This window comes from Hypomesus transpacificus, chromosome 23 (genome assembly GCF_021917145.1).
Source record: "Hypomesus transpacificus isolate Combined female chromosome 23, fHypTra1, whole genome shotgun sequence".
NCBI classification, from domain to species: domain Eukaryota; kingdom Metazoa; phylum Chordata; class Actinopteri; order Osmeriformes; family Osmeridae; genus Hypomesus; species Hypomesus transpacificus.
The window spans coordinates 16,409,763-16,425,226 of NC_061082.1; the positions used below are offsets into that span (position 1 = coordinate 16,409,763).

Consider the following 15,464-nt stretch of genomic DNA (forward strand, 5'->3'; position numbering starts at 1 on the left):
CGACCCAAAACACACTGCCAAAACAACAAAGGAGTTCATCAGGGGCAAGAAATGGAAGGTATTAGACTGGCCAAGTCAATCTCCAGACTTAAACCCTATAGAGCATGCATTTTACCTGCTTAAGAGGAGACTGAAGGGAGGAACCCCACAAAACAAACAACAACTGAAAGAGGCTGCAGTGAAAGCCTGGGAAAGCATCAAAAAGGAAGAATGCAAAAGTTTGGTGACGTCAATGGGTCACAGACTTGCTGCAGTTATTGAAAGCAAAGGATTTGCAACTAAATATTAAGTCTTATTCACTTAAATATGTTTTAAGTATATCTGTTCCAATACTTTTGATCACATGACAAATGGGTGGATTCAAACAAAATGTGATATTTTCTTAGTTGTGCATCAGATCCTGATGTAAATACCTGGAAATAAAAGCTGAAACGTTGATCTCTGGTCTCACGTTCATTATTTGATGTCAAGCCCAAATGTTTTCAGTCTACAGCAAAAATAAAGGAATTCGCCTCACTGTTCCAATACTTTTGGAGGGCACTGTATATTCTCAGTTGAACCCACAACCAGTCCGTTCAGAGACAGAAGTAACATTCGCAGTGTCCTATTGGCTCGTTACGGGTGTTGCTCGTGTTTCATTACCCCGTTCCTTATGAGCAGTTACCTATCTCAATGCCGTCTATGGTGACGTGGATAGTGTAGAGGCCCACGGCCCCAGGGGTCCAGTTGGCACTGTAAGTCCCATCTGTGTTAGCCCGGATCAGCATGTTCTCACTGGGCCTGGGGAAGAGGCAGGGGTAACCAGCAATTATGACTCTATCACTGCTCTGCTATCTATCCATGGATTCTTTCCTTGCTAAACTGTTTCAAGGGGTGTGAAACACGTGTTCGTACCTCTTTGGTGTGGGAGAAGCAAAGCGGAGCTCCTCAAAGGAGTAGTTTTCATAGGCCTAATGAGAGAGGAAGCACATGGTTAAAAACATCCTTCAGACAGGAACAGATGACTCTTGATTACGATATGGTGACATATTGCATATGACAAATAGTCAATAATTGTTACGCAATCATAACACAACCACTGCAAATGCACACCTCCATTTGACTAAAGAATGTTTCCAGACTTAAATTCTTTCCCAATTCCTAATTTATTAGGAATTATGCTCTCTTTTCATCTCAACAACACATTTGTAGAAAAACTACTTCCACATATATATAGTTTGATACAAGTTTGGAACAGGAATAAGCAACAAATCTAAAATGCTAGGTTTCCTTTCATATTACTTCAATGCGACAGTCTAAACTGTCAATCTGTTCATGAAAGTCTCATCTACATGACACATTTGGTTTTAAATAGTTTCACTTCAGCTCATTTACATTATTACAATAACTATTCCAACGCCGATACGGCCAATTTGAGCAATGTTGAGTGATAACGCTGACACAGTAGTTGAATCTGCTTGCAGGTTTACTTATGGATAAAATGCTGGCTAGCTAACTAGCAGCAACACAATATAAAGTGGTACTTCAGCAAAGATGCAGTGAATTTGATCTACATGTTAATGAATTAACATGCTTACATTCAATCTCTTGACAATCCACAACACATTTCGGTGTCCAGGTGGTCCGATACAACAATGCCATCTTTCAGAACTAGGCTGTTTAAATGCTGTTTGTGCAGTGGGAAAATAAACTGAATCAGATAGCTAACCAGTTTAAAATATTTTAAGGGGGAATATATGTTTTTGTTCTATCTAGCTTGCCGAGGCACTAAAATGCGGAAAGATGAGGGAAAATTGTGCTACGTTTTTGCTCATTTCATCCGATTTAACTCATGATCCCTTGACTGACTGAAGATGTATTCTTTGTCTGGCTGCATGCACCTCAAATACATGTACTGTTACACCCCTAATTATATATACATAAAGTGTGCCAGTCACCTTCATCATGGTAATGGCAATGTAGCGGGCCTCCTTGACGATCATGGGCTCATAGGTGGCCTCTAGCTTGGGCATGGGCAGGCCACCAAACGTCAAGTCCGTTCCTGAGGAAGAGGAGGTGGAGGAAGAGGAGGGGCCTCCTGGGAACCGCTGCAGCTTCCTCATGTTGTCCTGCTGCAGGGACTTCTTCTGGGACACTGGCACCGCCTTCACCTCCACCTTAGATTGGATAGAACATTGTTATGAGAGTATGGTCTTAACCCGAGATTTGAAACAAAGTCCTATCCATAGATTTGTGATATTGGCCCCGAAACATACAACTACAGTACTGTGCAGAAGTCTTAGGCACTCACAATTTTTACCATGAATAATCTTATATATATATATATATATATATATATTATCATTATTTTTGTATTACTATTGTACTGTATTTGTGCGGCATTCTAAAAGTAAAATATAGCATTTTTTTGTATTATTATTTTTATTTAAGTTTTTTTTTTTTTTTGGGGTTTTTTTTTTAGAATGCTTCATTGTGCCTAAGACGTTTGCACAGTACTGTATGTCTCAAGACATACTATAAGGCTGATGAGATGTCCATCCATAAGATGATAGTGGATTGGCTGTGGAGGACCACATGCTTATCAATCCAGTCACAATGAAAGATCGCCAGCTGGCAGAGCTGTGTGACCTCTGACTGACCTTCATGTTGGGTACGTGGACCACATCTCCGTACTGGTCCTTGGTCTGGACAGCCACAGTGGCGGGCCAGCCACAGCGGATGTCATCCTTGTTCAGTATCAACGACGTTTTCTGGGGGTCGGCGTACGAGTCTGGCTGGAGCCACCTGATGGGAGAAGAGCCAAGCTGTATTGACTGTGGTGGATACATTTATGGGCCCCGACATACCCAAGCAGTTGTTTGTGAGTGTGTGTTTTCCTGTGTGTGTGTTTGTGTAGGTGTGTTTGTGTGTCCCCCTACCTGGCGAGGCGCCCCCCGCTGGAGTTCTGAACACAGGTGATGAAGTCCTCGAGGAAGGAGTGCTCGTTAGTCTGCAGGTGCAGGGGCAGATTCCCCTCCAGGGCCTCTAGGATGGTGGGGGAATGGGACAGGGCCAGACCCTTCCCAAGAATCCCCGAGTGGGACTTGCACACCTGCAGGGAAGCCTCCTCCAGGATCTCAAGGTCCTCCTCCAGTTCATTTCCTGTAGAAAACCCGCAAATCAGATGCATTAACGTGAAGGAATGTTGTTTCGGTGGAAGACCTAGGTTCTTCTCCGGAGACCCTTCTTACCTATGGGCAGAGCCAGGTCTTTCTTCATTAGAGCAGCAGCACACACACTGCCCAGGTAGGCCAGCTCCTTCTCCAGCTGAATTATACCCTGAAACACGCCATTAGTGAATATTGAATAACGCTTTATTGATATAAAATCAAAAATGTGCACAAGGTTAGACTTTAAGCCTATTCTTCCTTTACCTCATCTTGTCCTGGATTGAACTCGTATCCCACGGCGACGCACTTAAAGCCGTAGAAACAGGCTTTTTCGTCTTTCACGTAATCAGAGGCGGTTTCCAAGGAGAACAGAGCCTCGTTGCCTAGAGACACAAAGAGGAAACATGGGAGCCGGTGATATTAACAGGAGAAAGGATCGACAGAGAAACAACAGCCAGTCATTATGGGAGACCCCAGTCTGGCTTCTTCTATGAATAATAAATGTCTCTGGGGTTTAAAATCTCATTCTTCAAGAGTATTACTGGAGTGTAACAAACTTCAGTAGATTTGGGTCACATGTTGTCTATATACCCAAACATGTTCTGATGTTGATATGTATAAAGGCAGGAATCTTTGTGTGTCAGTGTGTGTCTGTGGGTCTTTTATCTCAACATCCAGTTGTGGAGGAATTCTGGGATTTCTTATGTGATTATGTTCATCACAATCAGTTAACCAGCTGTTGCCTTACAATTTGTTCATGTCTTATTACTCATATATGTGTTTTTACTTTAACCTATTGTGTTCTGATGACAGTCAGGGGCCTATGATGTAGAATCCGCCTGATTGAAACACAGACAAGTGTTGACTGCATGTTTTCTTAGTTTTTCCTTTCTACAAACAACTGACAGACTTTCATGCCTCAGAGAGACTTTGCTCGTACCGCTGTGCCTGAACTGTTCACCATGTTGAGGTGTTTGTTAAACTCTCTCTCCAATCAGCGCGTTGTCTAATACTTATGAACCCAGGAACCAAACTGACTGTCACACCGTTCTGGTTGACAAACAGGAGTTTCTTCCACAAGTGTCATCGTCACAGAGCGTCGTATGAAGCTCGGCAGGTGTTTTGCTCGGGACACAGAGGAAGTGAAGTTGTTTGGAGAAGCTTTTCTTGAGATATGAATAAGAACCCGTTTGACACCATGTCGAGCTGCACTAAGCGATGGAGCAATCATTCACTCCAAAACGGCCTCTTTCTGCTCGGTAGGATACTCTGTCAGACTCACTCAGTTTGCCGGATCACAAAAGTATTTAATTCAAACGGGCACTGCACGAGTAAAGGCATCAACAGACCAAACTATATATCAACACTCACCAGGCAGTACCAGGACGCTGGTAGGCCAGCCGGTCGCCCCAGAGAACTTCTTGAGCTCGGTCCAGGTGTTGATGGTGTCGTGGACCAGGGGCTTGGAACTCAGGCTGGACAGTTGCAGCGAGCGACTGGGGATGAGGAGGCGGAGGACATCCTCGGGCTGGGCGGTGCCGCACTGGGCGTCGAACTCGATGGTGGTCCAGCGCACGCAGTCTGGGAAGCACACCTGGGAGGGGGGGGGGGGGGGGGGGGGGGGGGAGGATATGTGGGGAAAATGGAGGGAAGTGAGAGGAAGAGGGATAGGGAAAACCAGAAAAAACTCATGAAAACCAGAAATGGTATCAGCCTGCCTGAACAGACCTACCCCACAGACATACAAGGTGCACCAGACAGTGTGTGGATGCCTTACCCTGTACTGAGTGACTCCAGCCTGCTTGTATGGGTGGTCGCTCTCTATCAAGGAATAGTGGCTGGAGGTAGTGCAAGCGGATAGGCCCTGCTCTGGCTGGTTGCCGGTGGTGCTGTCCGTAGATTGGTTGGGGTTGAAAGCGGGCGGGGCATATTTCTGGTTGAGGGCGGAGACAGCCGGAAGCAACTCCTGGACCAAACCAAACACTTCCACTGCAGCCTGATGAAGACGGAAAATTCAGAATCTTTCATATTGCAGTTGAAAGTCCTACTTAATTAGAAGCAACTAAATGTTATTTACAGTCCTAAAATATACAAATCAAGGCCACATGACCCCTAAAGGCTGGTTTTACAAGAACCAAATCTTAGAAAGGTAAACTTAAAAATGACATCACTCAGGTGAAGGGCTTAGTCTGTTAGACTAACACCCTGTAACAGTGCAGAGGCCGCGCAGGCTGAGCTAGTCAGAGGTTACATGGGGGTCTCTCACCTTGGGGACTGAGGCAGCCACGGGGCCGATGTAGGCCAGGATCAGGGGCAGTAGCATGGAGAACAGGCTGGAGGAGCTAAGCAACTCTGGGATGTCCTCGGCTGGAGACACACACATTCATACAAAACCACACACATATTGAATATGGATCCTCTCAGTGTTCCAATCTCTCTCGCTCTCTCGCTCTCTCACTCTCTCGCTCACACATTAGGGTCTCCCAACCTGTCCTTGGAGAGCTACTAGGTACCCGATCAACCAGCTGATTATTCAAATTAGCTGTGCTAGTTTAGTGTTGGAGCAAAAGCCTGCAAGAAGGTAACTCTCCAGGAACAGGGTTGGAGGCACCTGCACTAGTTTGAATTGCTATTCTTGTGGGGACTGTTTACCTAACAAGCCTAAAACCGCAACAAATACTAAACCTATCCTTAACTCCTCACCCCAATACTTTATTTAATTGTAAACATAGACCCCCTTAAAAAAAATTAAAACTAGAAATAGCAATTATAATAACTAAATAAAGACCAAGAAAATACTAGTTGGAAATACTTGAAAAAAATGTTTCCCCCTTTTCTTGAGTTGACTTCTGGTCCCCACAAGAACAGCAAAACAAATCCACACACACAAACACACTGTCTGTGTTGTGGTGGTTACCGTCCACAGCGAAGGCGCGGTGCAGGAGGTCCTTGGCTGCCCTGACGACGGCACTGACCACTGACAAGGAGCGGCTGCAGTTCTTGTCTTCCTCGTTAGCCTTGCTGAGCAGTTGGGACTGGAGATCCCCATCGTACTCACTCCTAAAGACACACAGTCAGTCAGTAAGATGGACGGACAGAGATACAAACTGCCTCCACCTTTTTGCATTTGTGTGTTGAAGAGGGAGTGTGTGCCAACTGGCTTTAGAGGACTACTTAAGGTGTTTGTGTGTGTGTTACTGTGTTCGGGTGTGTGTGTGTACCTATAGTAGAGTATCTGTGGTATCTGTCCCCTGGTCTGGTTGGTTCCGTTGCTGCTCAGGCTGCAGGTGCTGAAGGTGATGGACACCCCGTCGGAACACAGCACCGTGCTAATCCCTCCGTCCCCATTGGCTGTGCGGCTGCCGTAGTTACGCAGACGGACGGCATACTTCACGCCCTCCTGCAAGGCAGTGAACGCAACAGTCAGACACCACAAAACCGGACCGAATTGCGTGGAGATGTAAGATGAGAGAGTAAGGTGACAGGTGCGGTCGCGGCGGGCACCTTGAGAGGCACAGCCTTGTCCAGGCGGATCTCGGCGATGTCGCTGGGGGAATCGTCTGTGCTGTAGGTGCCCTTCACCAGCTCCAGAGAGGTCCACCTGTGGGAGTGGGTCGAGTCCCCTGGGTGCTCTGTCTGCGCCTGGGGAGCAGAGACAGATATGTGGAGGGTTAAGATGGGGGAAAAACAAACAATTTAGCCATAAAACAATTCCGCGAGATACTCGGCGCAACAACCCCACCACAAAACCAGCCCGACTCTGATGGCCCTTACGTCATCGGCGAGCACCTCCAGCTCGTACTCGTGGATGCCCCCGCCCCCGTAGACGCAGAAGCCCACCAGCACCACGCCGGGCTTGTCCACCGTCATGCAGATGGCGTCCGGCGAGCCGTTGCCCGTGTTCCAGCTCCGCCCCTGGCTTGTTTTGGTGAAGCGGTTGGGGGTGGACTTGACCGAGTGGAGTGAGTTCAGACCATCCACCTGGGGAAGTAATGGAGAGATTGTCATGTGGGGGAGCAGTGTACAAATAAACATTTGTGAATAGGTGAGCTTGGATTCAGTCTTGTACGCAGACATTTTTCTTTTTTTTCCTCGACCGTGAGGAGCGAGGTCATCCCATCTACCTGAGGGAGGGGGGGGACATACAGTACAAAGTAGCTTGAATCAGCTAACGTCATGCTCCTAGCTGAGGGATTTTGAATAGTAGAAGAGGTGATACATGAGAAATATGATCCAGGCCAAAAGCCTGTTAGGAGAAACTGGATGGATGTGTGACCGCAGTGGACATCTTGGAACTAAAGAGACTAGCGCAGGGCCCATTAGCGGCAAACACGTATATATTCATTTCTCATGAGAACCAAAGCTCCATCGCTTAGTGCAGCTCAACAAGGTATAAACAATTTTTTATATTTATCAGTCTCAAACCGCTCATCAAAACAACATCAAGTGAAACTGCACATCCTTGCGTCTTGAGTTTTTTTTGTAAGCTACAGACCCACACATATCCCTGCCTTCATAGTTAGATAACGCCAACACCACAAGTTGAACATAATGATCAACATCAGCTGGCCAGTCTTCTATCATCATTATATCCAGACAACGGATGAGAGCATCTATCATGCACCTTACTCACCACATCAAGACAAGAACAGCCCAGGGAGGGCATTGCTCAGTAGGTGTGTGTGTGTGCACGTGTGTGTGTGTGTGTTTCACCAGGATGTGTGGAGCACATCTGCCATATAGAGCTAGCCAGCAGATAGAGCCAAGTGACCGCTACAGGGCAGGCTATCCAGATCCTTCAGAAAGGAACAAACGCTTCCTTGACGATGTGTGTGACAAGTAAAATGGGGGACAAAAAAAAAGTGTGGAGGGCCGGGGCCCGTTGCCATGGTGATCTGTTGGCAGATGTCAAGGCAACAGACAAAAATATAATGTGAAAAATACTAATTCAGGGCGTGAACTTGGGGAAAGAAGGTAGATGTCAAGTCTGACTTTTGTAAAACGTTGTGTCCTTGGGCAAGGCACTTCACCCTACTTGCCTCGGGGAGAATGTTCCTGTACTTCCTGTCCTGGATAAGAGCGTCTGCTAAATGACTAAATGTAATGTAAAAAGATGACTTTAGACTGAGATGTATCCCCTATTATGTAATTTTACCACACAGCCCTCATCATAGATCTGGATAATACCTGACTGCATTCCCATATGATTGGAGGGTTTGATTCAATTTTAACTTCCATTATTCCAGGAATAGAACCAGATTTGATTGAGAATTTGCTTACAGTGTAAACGTCCATGGGTAATGTGTGTGTACATGTGTGTGTGTGAAAGAGTGAGAGAGAGAAAGAACAAAGAGAAGTAAGACAAGAGAGGGGGAAGAGACCAAGTTGTCCCCCTTTATGAATACGGTCACTATTAGAGGGAGGTTTGTCTTGTTTCCAGAAATTGAGGAGTAGGTCGTGGGGATACAGGAGCTCTGCTCCACCTGTATTGTGGAAACAGAGTTCAAACACGCATCTATCATCGCATCCCCCTTATTTGCCATCTTCATTGCTGTCACACCCCACCTCAACATCCCTATCCTCCGCAGAGCTGACGCTAGCATCTTCAACCTTAACATCAAGAGGACACAGGTTCTACATCACCCATCATCTACTCAGTCCACCATCAAAGTGAACAACACCACTATGGAGAACATTGACTACTTCCCATACCTCAGCACACATCTTTCTTCAAAAGCTACATTTAGTCTGCTAAATGACTAAATGTAAATGTAAAGTAAATGTGCATATGAAATATTTAAAAAAAAACAAATATCTCCATTTCTATTTACTATGCTAAATGTTTTTTTTTTGTGTGTGCACTCTCACAGCCACTGAATAAGGGAACTCCTCATTCAGATTATAATATCCTCAATTAATGTTACACATCTGTAAGCCTAGGGCCTAGGCTATCAATTTCAAAAAGGGTCTAGTTTCATCCTTCTGCAGTTTCTCATTTCTGAAGTTTATGTGCGTATGTATGGATCTGACTGTCCGTGAACGAATGCCAAGTCTGCTTCAAAAGTGGCGTACGCCTTTTTTTGTGCCTGCGCAACATTTATGACTGGCTGAGCGGTTATGGAATCGGGCTATTAATCAGAAGTTTGCCGGTTTGATTCCCGGCCATGCAAAATGACGTTGTGTCCTTGGGCAAGGCACTTCACCCTACTTGCCTCGGGGGAATGTCCCTGTACTCACAAAGTCGCTCTGGATAAGAGCGTTTGCTAAATGACTGAATGTAAATGACTGAAGCCCCTGGTCTACAGCCCCTGGTCTACAGCCCCTGGTCTACAGCCCCTGGTCTACAGCCCCTGGTCTACAGCCCCTGGTCTACAGCCCCTGGTCTACAGCCCCTGGTCTACAGCCCCTGGTCTACAGCCCCTGGTCTACAGCCCCTGGTCTACAGCCCCTGCTGCATCACCACCACAATAATGCAGCCGATGGATAGGCCACTGTCTCATATCCAACACGTCTCCCAGACAGATCCCATACTCCCAGCTGAAGGAAGGTCATCGAGCCACTGGCAGGCTAAAATAAACATTTACAAGGATCAATAAAGACCACTTTGAAGAAATTGTTGTAATCGCTGTGAATTATGTATTTATTTTTTACTGTTGCTTGTAATTCTACAGGTACACTTGCACTTATAGCGATTCATGTTGTTTATTTGTAACTTGCTTAACTACATGCTCTTATGGTTCTTCCCTTTGGCACTTATTTTTGGTTGTTCACAATATGTGCTTCATGTTTTGGCTACCCGTAATGTTTTTGGGGCTATCTTGTTGTTATCATCAGTGACCTATGCACTTTGTAAAGCTCTCTCTTGGAAGTCGCTTTGGATAAAAGCGTCTGCTAAATGAATAAATGTAAATTCCACATCACATAGAGTAACTAGGAACTGGATGGGCCAAAGTATTCTTGATCTTGGAACGGCTTCGACAGCCATATGAGAGGAAGAGCAAAGAGAAGACATAGGGAGAGAGAGAGAGAGTTAGTGGTACAAAGATGAAGAGAGTTGTAATACATGCTGTGTGTGCGTCCCATACCTCAGAGCCCAGTGCGGAGGCAGTGAGCTCGGACACGATGGAGGCCAGTAGGCCGCAGGTGTTGGACACCAGGTGGGGAGAGAAGAGCTCCACTTCCTTCCTCAGACTCTTCCTCACCGGCAGAACCACGATCACCAACATCTTCTCCAGAACCTCCCGGAAACTGGTCATCCCCATAAGGTTCTCCTCAGTCTGGAGCAGGACATTCACGGTAGTTATGTTAGTACCGTAAAGATTTTTTGTTGTTGTTGTTGTTTGTTTGTTTATACAGCATTTGACTAACTTGGTCAGTAAAGTTTTGAATAATTGAATTGTTCTGTGTATATATTTATTCCAGTTACTTTGAAATTAAACTAACTTGAGCTTAAACATAACTGCCAAGCCTGAATTTGATCAAATCCAAGCAGTTGATGTGTTCTTATTAAAGAAAGTGCAATGTTTTGAAAAAAAAATTGTTAAGTCCTCTTATGTCATAAATTCCTAATGCATTTCTGCTTCACTCTTAGAATGTTGTATTCGTGCCTAAGACTTTTGCACAGTACTGTATGCATTTACAGACGTGTGTATATATCTGCATGTGTGTGTATCTGTATCTAAAGCTGTGTGATGAAGCTGGCGTTTTCTTTACTCACATGGCTGAGCTTCTCCATGTGAGCCACCAGCAGGGGGAAGCGGTGAGCGAGGGCAGAGTCGTTCTCGGTGCTGACCTGTTTGACCAGCGAGCGCAGCAACACCTCGCCGTCGTAGGCGATGGGCAGGATGGAGGTGAGCTTGACTGAGGTGTTGCACAGCGCCGACATGACGGCCGCCAGCAGACGGCTGCTGGACGTGCGGAAGTTGGCCTCCGCTATGTCCTTCGGGGAGGAGAGAAGGAGAGAGAAAAGAGTTGTTGCTAGAGCACAATGAGAATGTTTTATAATGCATACATAATTTCCCCTCCCTCCTTTCTTCCTGACCTCCCCATCTCTCTGATCCTCTCTCCCCCCCAACCTGTCCCTGTCTGTCCCTGACCTCATCCAGAGAGCTGAGCAGGTACTGAGGCAGGGGTAAAGCTCAAGGTGCGGAATAATAATACTCTCTCTCTCCCTCCATGTCCCTCTACCCCCTCCCTCCCTTCCCCTCTCACATCCAGATCAGGCAGAAGCAGGGGAGAAAGGAACAAACACCAATTGTAACTCCCTCTCTCCCTCTCCCTCCCTTTCCCCCCATCCCCCCTCACCTGGTCCAGGCAGTTGAGCAGGTCGCAGAGGCAGGCCCACTGCAGGGCCGGTGTGGGGTAGAAGGAGTGGAAGCAGGCGGTGAAGGTGTTGTGGCACTCCTGCAGCACAGCCTCCAGCAGGGTGAGGGGCTGGGACAGGTAGCCCTGGGGGTCGTTGTCCAGCCGAGTGGCACAGTTGTCCATGCCCTCCGACAGGACCTTCTTCAGCAGGCTGCGGGTCTTGCCCACACACTCCGCCAGCTTGCTGGACTCCTCCACCACCGCCTTGGTGCTGGCTAGACATCAGATGGGGGAAGGGTTAGAATTGACCTGAAACAAACTCAAGTGTGTTCAAGTGGTTGTGACAGGGTCCATTGGATTTATCGCACCAGAGTAAAGCCTTGCTGCAGGGTAAAGCCTTGCTGCAGGGTTAAATACGTGCACCCAAGGGCTGGGCGATATATCGAATATTAGCGATAATATCGCAATCATTTTGACGTCAATGTAAGATTAGAAAATATTGTCGATATTGAATATTTCAATTTTGGTTTTTTTGCTGGTCCTTGTGTTGCTTGTGTTTTAAGATCACCGTCTGGGTTCTCTGTGTTCACAGACACAGACACACACAAACAGACACCGTGTCACAAACTGAAAATGTAATGCACACAGGCACATGTTTGTCCTGTCACAAGGAACTCTGCATGAATTGTTTCATGTTTTGTCCATTTTGTCAAGTTGCAAGTACCATGTTATGGCAACTGCCATAAATTTGCACTACACGTGTTATACTTTGTAACAATAGCTGTTCTATTAACTTTTTTTGTTTTAGTTGTTTTCTAATGGGGGCCAAAAAATCCTATTTTTATATTATTTAAATGCAAATGCAAACACATCAAGAAATATATAGAATATCGTATTTATTCTTGTACAATATGGAGATCGATTTTTTTTTATATATATCGCCAAGCCCTGCGCTGTATGCGAACGGTAATAAACGCAGGTGCTGCGTGCGTGAAGCCTACCGGAGATGGGGAAGATTTCACAGATGTAGACCCGCAGCAGCCTCAGACAGCAGGTCCCTACGAAGCGCAGCCTCTCCAGGTCCAGCAGGGTGGCGGTGAACTGGAACCCCTTTAGGCCCCTCAGCTCCTCCACCCCCAGAACCAGCGTGGTCCAGCTCCAGTGCAGGATACTCAGCAGAGACTCAAAACACTCCTGCAAGAGGAAAAAGAGGTGTCTGTTTTAGCCGAGCGAGAAGACAAGATGAAAACCATAGGTGATAGGTGATGATGGGTCCCAGCAGTCATCCCTTCTTCAACAGGGGGGAAAAAGGACCCCTTTACAAACAACCCTGACCCTCCAGACCGCAAGCGATCTCACAGACTGAGAGACCGTCGCCGTGAACGGCAACAGCGCCGCCCCGCTTCCTGTACTCACCACGGAGACGGTGCGCGCGAAGGAGCGTTTAAGGATGTGGACCGGCTCGCTGGTCTGCTGCTTGCCCTTGGCCGCGTTGCCGTCGTTAGACGGAAGCCTGTCGAGCAGAAGGAGGACGTTTTGGGCTTTTCTTTTGAAAAGGCGTGTGGTGGCAGATCTTATGGGGTGAGTACAGCAGTGGTATTTGAGGGTTGTTTGGCGTGACAGGCTGGGACACTTGCCTGTATAAGAGCTGGGGGATCTGACCAGCGTTGACATCGGTGCCGTTGTTGGACTTCTTGGAGCTCTTGAACTGAAACACCACACTTGAAACACAAGACCGCCACGTCACATAACAGCGCCCGCGTCATTGCTGCTTAAGGTGTTAGGTAGTAGTAGCTTCTTAAATGATCCCAATAGGGAAATTTAGCTTTAGCTCTCTCTTCGAGCTTGTTCCACTAAGGCTAGCTAGGTCCAGTCACACCCTTGTACGCGAGCTCCAGGGTTACCTGTCGTCGGTGGTGATGGTGGCCTGGCCGTGGGAGCCACAGTCAGAGCTGGGCCCCGACACCCTGGCCCAGGCCACATACCACCAGCCCAGCTGCAGCAGCACCGGCTCGTCAAACATCATGGCATACTTCTCCCTGCGAAGAAGGGGAAGCACAGGAGACACAGTTAAGGACTGTAAACCCTGTTTGATTTCAATGATGCTAGTTACTGTATGATGGTCAATGGTATGATCGTTATGCTAGTTACGGTCTGAAGGTCGATCTTTCGACTCGGGAGAGACCAGACCACATCAACCTCCTTGCGAGAGGCCACACGGTAAAATTAGCCGTTAAACCGAGGGGAGACAGAAGGATCTAGGTGGTACTGTAATTCCTGCTGTTGATCCTACGAAGCCTATTGCTCTGCCACGCACCAAGGTATGCAGGGTGATTTAGTAAAAAGGCCTACCTGGCAGCACAGTCGTAGGCCAACACATCAGTCTCAGCCAGCAGGTCTCCATCTGTCTCATGGTCGCCCCCGTCAGGACCTAGCTCAAACAGCTTGCATGCCAGCACACAAGTCAGAAAGTTGTTAAACCAGCCGACGTGTAAATACACATGCTTTGTGATGAGCAAGAAAGCAACGACGTCACATTTGTTCGTTTCCTCAAGCCCCGCTCACTTGCCCACACCCACCTTGATCTTGGCGGTGTACTCCCCGCGCCCCCCAAACAGGCCCAGGCCCCCTAGGAGGATGTCAGCGTCGGCACAGAACCGAATGGCCTCCACCGAGTGGGCGGAGTAACCCCAGCCGCCACCGTGACCTGTGACATCACAAGGGAGGAGTTCAGTTTCTGTTTTTTTTCCCCCTTTGTCTGATTTCTTACATGTGGCTCACTGTGTGTGATGACTTACTTTTAGATGTCTATTTATCTGTTTGTATTGACACTGTCTTGTGTGTTGAACATCATTTATTATTAAGTAGGACCTTGGTTTTAGTTTTAAGTCATTTTTTTGCATAAAGCACCAACTATAATAGCGCTCGTAATTTCGTTGTATGCAGAGCTATACAATGACTAAGTATTTCAATTAAATTCAATGACCATGCAGATGATTAGTATCTTACAGGAGCTTAGAGTCTGGCCCTGATAAACAGTTCTGACACTAATTATAACTGCTTGTTTGTCACTACAGTTGGATACACGAGGCATCGACCTACTTCATTTTCACGTGTGCGAGTGTGTACTAAGCCTGCAGTCTTCATACAGGTCAGTACTAAACCTGTATCAATCTATAGCGTACACTACGGGAATGTCCTCTCACTCTCAAAGCGGTTGACAACGCTGTAGTCCTCTTTAGAGTAGACCTTCATCACGGCTTGGGTCTCCTCCTCCGTACTGGCCACACCCATCTTCAGCTCCTGCATGGCCGCCAGCGTGTCCAGGCAACCTTATCGGGAACACAGACGCAGAGTACGGTTATGCACGTTCTTGTGATGGGACGTCTGTGACGAGTAGCTTTGCACAGAAAACCAGCACTCTTGAAATCTCTCTGAGGCTGTGATGGGATGGCGTTTCAGGGTCAGTGAGGGAAACCGAGGGCAAAGCTGAGTAGGGTAAATGTTGAACAAATGTGAGGGAAGGGTGTTTGAGTTAAATGCAGGGGGATTGACAGCAGGGTGACAAGTCAGGGACCCCTGACTCCCAGTTCTAGGTACAGTGGTTTAGACAACAAAGGAAAACCCTGCATTTATGTCAGACCAAGTCAACTCCACTAGACCAACGGCAAAGGTGTCACTACACACACAGATCCGACGCGGTGTGTGAAAAATCCACCGTGCGCACACCCATAACTGAAGGAGCCTACTTAATGTTAACCAGCCTGCTAAGGAGATGGTTGCCGTGGTTACCCAGGATGTGTAGCGCCCCGTGGGAGCGTGTGGTGTTGGCATGGGAGCCCGAGGGCAGCGCCAGCTCTGGGCTCAGGATGGAGCAGCGGGCCTGGAGGTCAGAGGCCGAGGGCACGCGGGCGTCCGCTACCACGGCATTGTAGCACCACATCTCCCTGGAGGCTGGCAGGAACCTGGAGGGTGGGGTGGGGGGGGAAGAGTTATACTGAGGGGTCGTAG

At 47.3% G+C, this 15,464-nt stretch overlaps 1 protein-coding gene across 15 annotated transcripts in view; it reads right to left on the reverse strand.

Moving 5' to 3' along the window:
* Window positions 1-15,464, reverse strand: part of mycbp2 (MYC binding protein 2) — a 74,895-nt gene that overhangs the window by 27,382 nt on the left and 32,049 nt on the right. For all 15 annotated transcript variants that reach the window (XM_047046635.1, XM_047046641.1, XM_047046628.1 and 12 more), the window contains 25 exons: window positions 15,246-15,418; window positions 14,660-14,785; window positions 14,033-14,160; window positions 13,806-13,897; window positions 13,358-13,492; window positions 13,091-13,174; window positions 12,870-12,966; window positions 12,455-12,647; window positions 11,454-11,728; window positions 10,867-11,088; window positions 10,235-10,426; window positions 6,924-7,130; window positions 6,654-6,791; window positions 6,371-6,549; window positions 6,067-6,209; window positions 5,416-5,516; window positions 4,927-5,145; window positions 4,521-4,743; window positions 3,414-3,532; window positions 3,231-3,318; window positions 2,919-3,141; window positions 2,640-2,784; window positions 1,938-2,156; window positions 895-950; window positions 665-780 (listed from right to left, as the gene is read on the reverse strand). In XM_047046635.1, coding sequence (XP_046902591.1) covers window positions 665-780; window positions 895-950; window positions 1,938-2,156; window positions 2,640-2,784; window positions 2,919-3,141; window positions 3,231-3,318; window positions 3,414-3,532; window positions 4,521-4,743; window positions 4,927-5,145; window positions 5,416-5,516; window positions 6,067-6,209; window positions 6,371-6,549; window positions 6,654-6,791; window positions 6,924-7,130; window positions 10,235-10,426; window positions 10,867-11,088; window positions 11,454-11,728; window positions 12,455-12,647; window positions 12,870-12,966; window positions 13,091-13,174; window positions 13,358-13,492; window positions 13,806-13,897; window positions 14,033-14,160; window positions 14,660-14,785; window positions 15,246-15,418 — 3,893 coding nt within the window. The remainder of the gene's footprint in view (window positions 1-664; window positions 781-894; window positions 951-1,937; window positions 2,157-2,639; window positions 2,785-2,918; window positions 3,142-3,230; window positions 3,319-3,413; window positions 3,533-4,520; window positions 4,744-4,926; window positions 5,146-5,415; window positions 5,517-6,066; window positions 6,210-6,370; window positions 6,550-6,653; window positions 6,792-6,923; window positions 7,131-10,234; window positions 10,427-10,866; window positions 11,089-11,453; window positions 11,729-12,454; window positions 12,648-12,869; window positions 12,967-13,090; window positions 13,175-13,357; window positions 13,493-13,805; window positions 13,898-14,032; window positions 14,161-14,659; window positions 14,786-15,245; window positions 15,419-15,464) is intronic.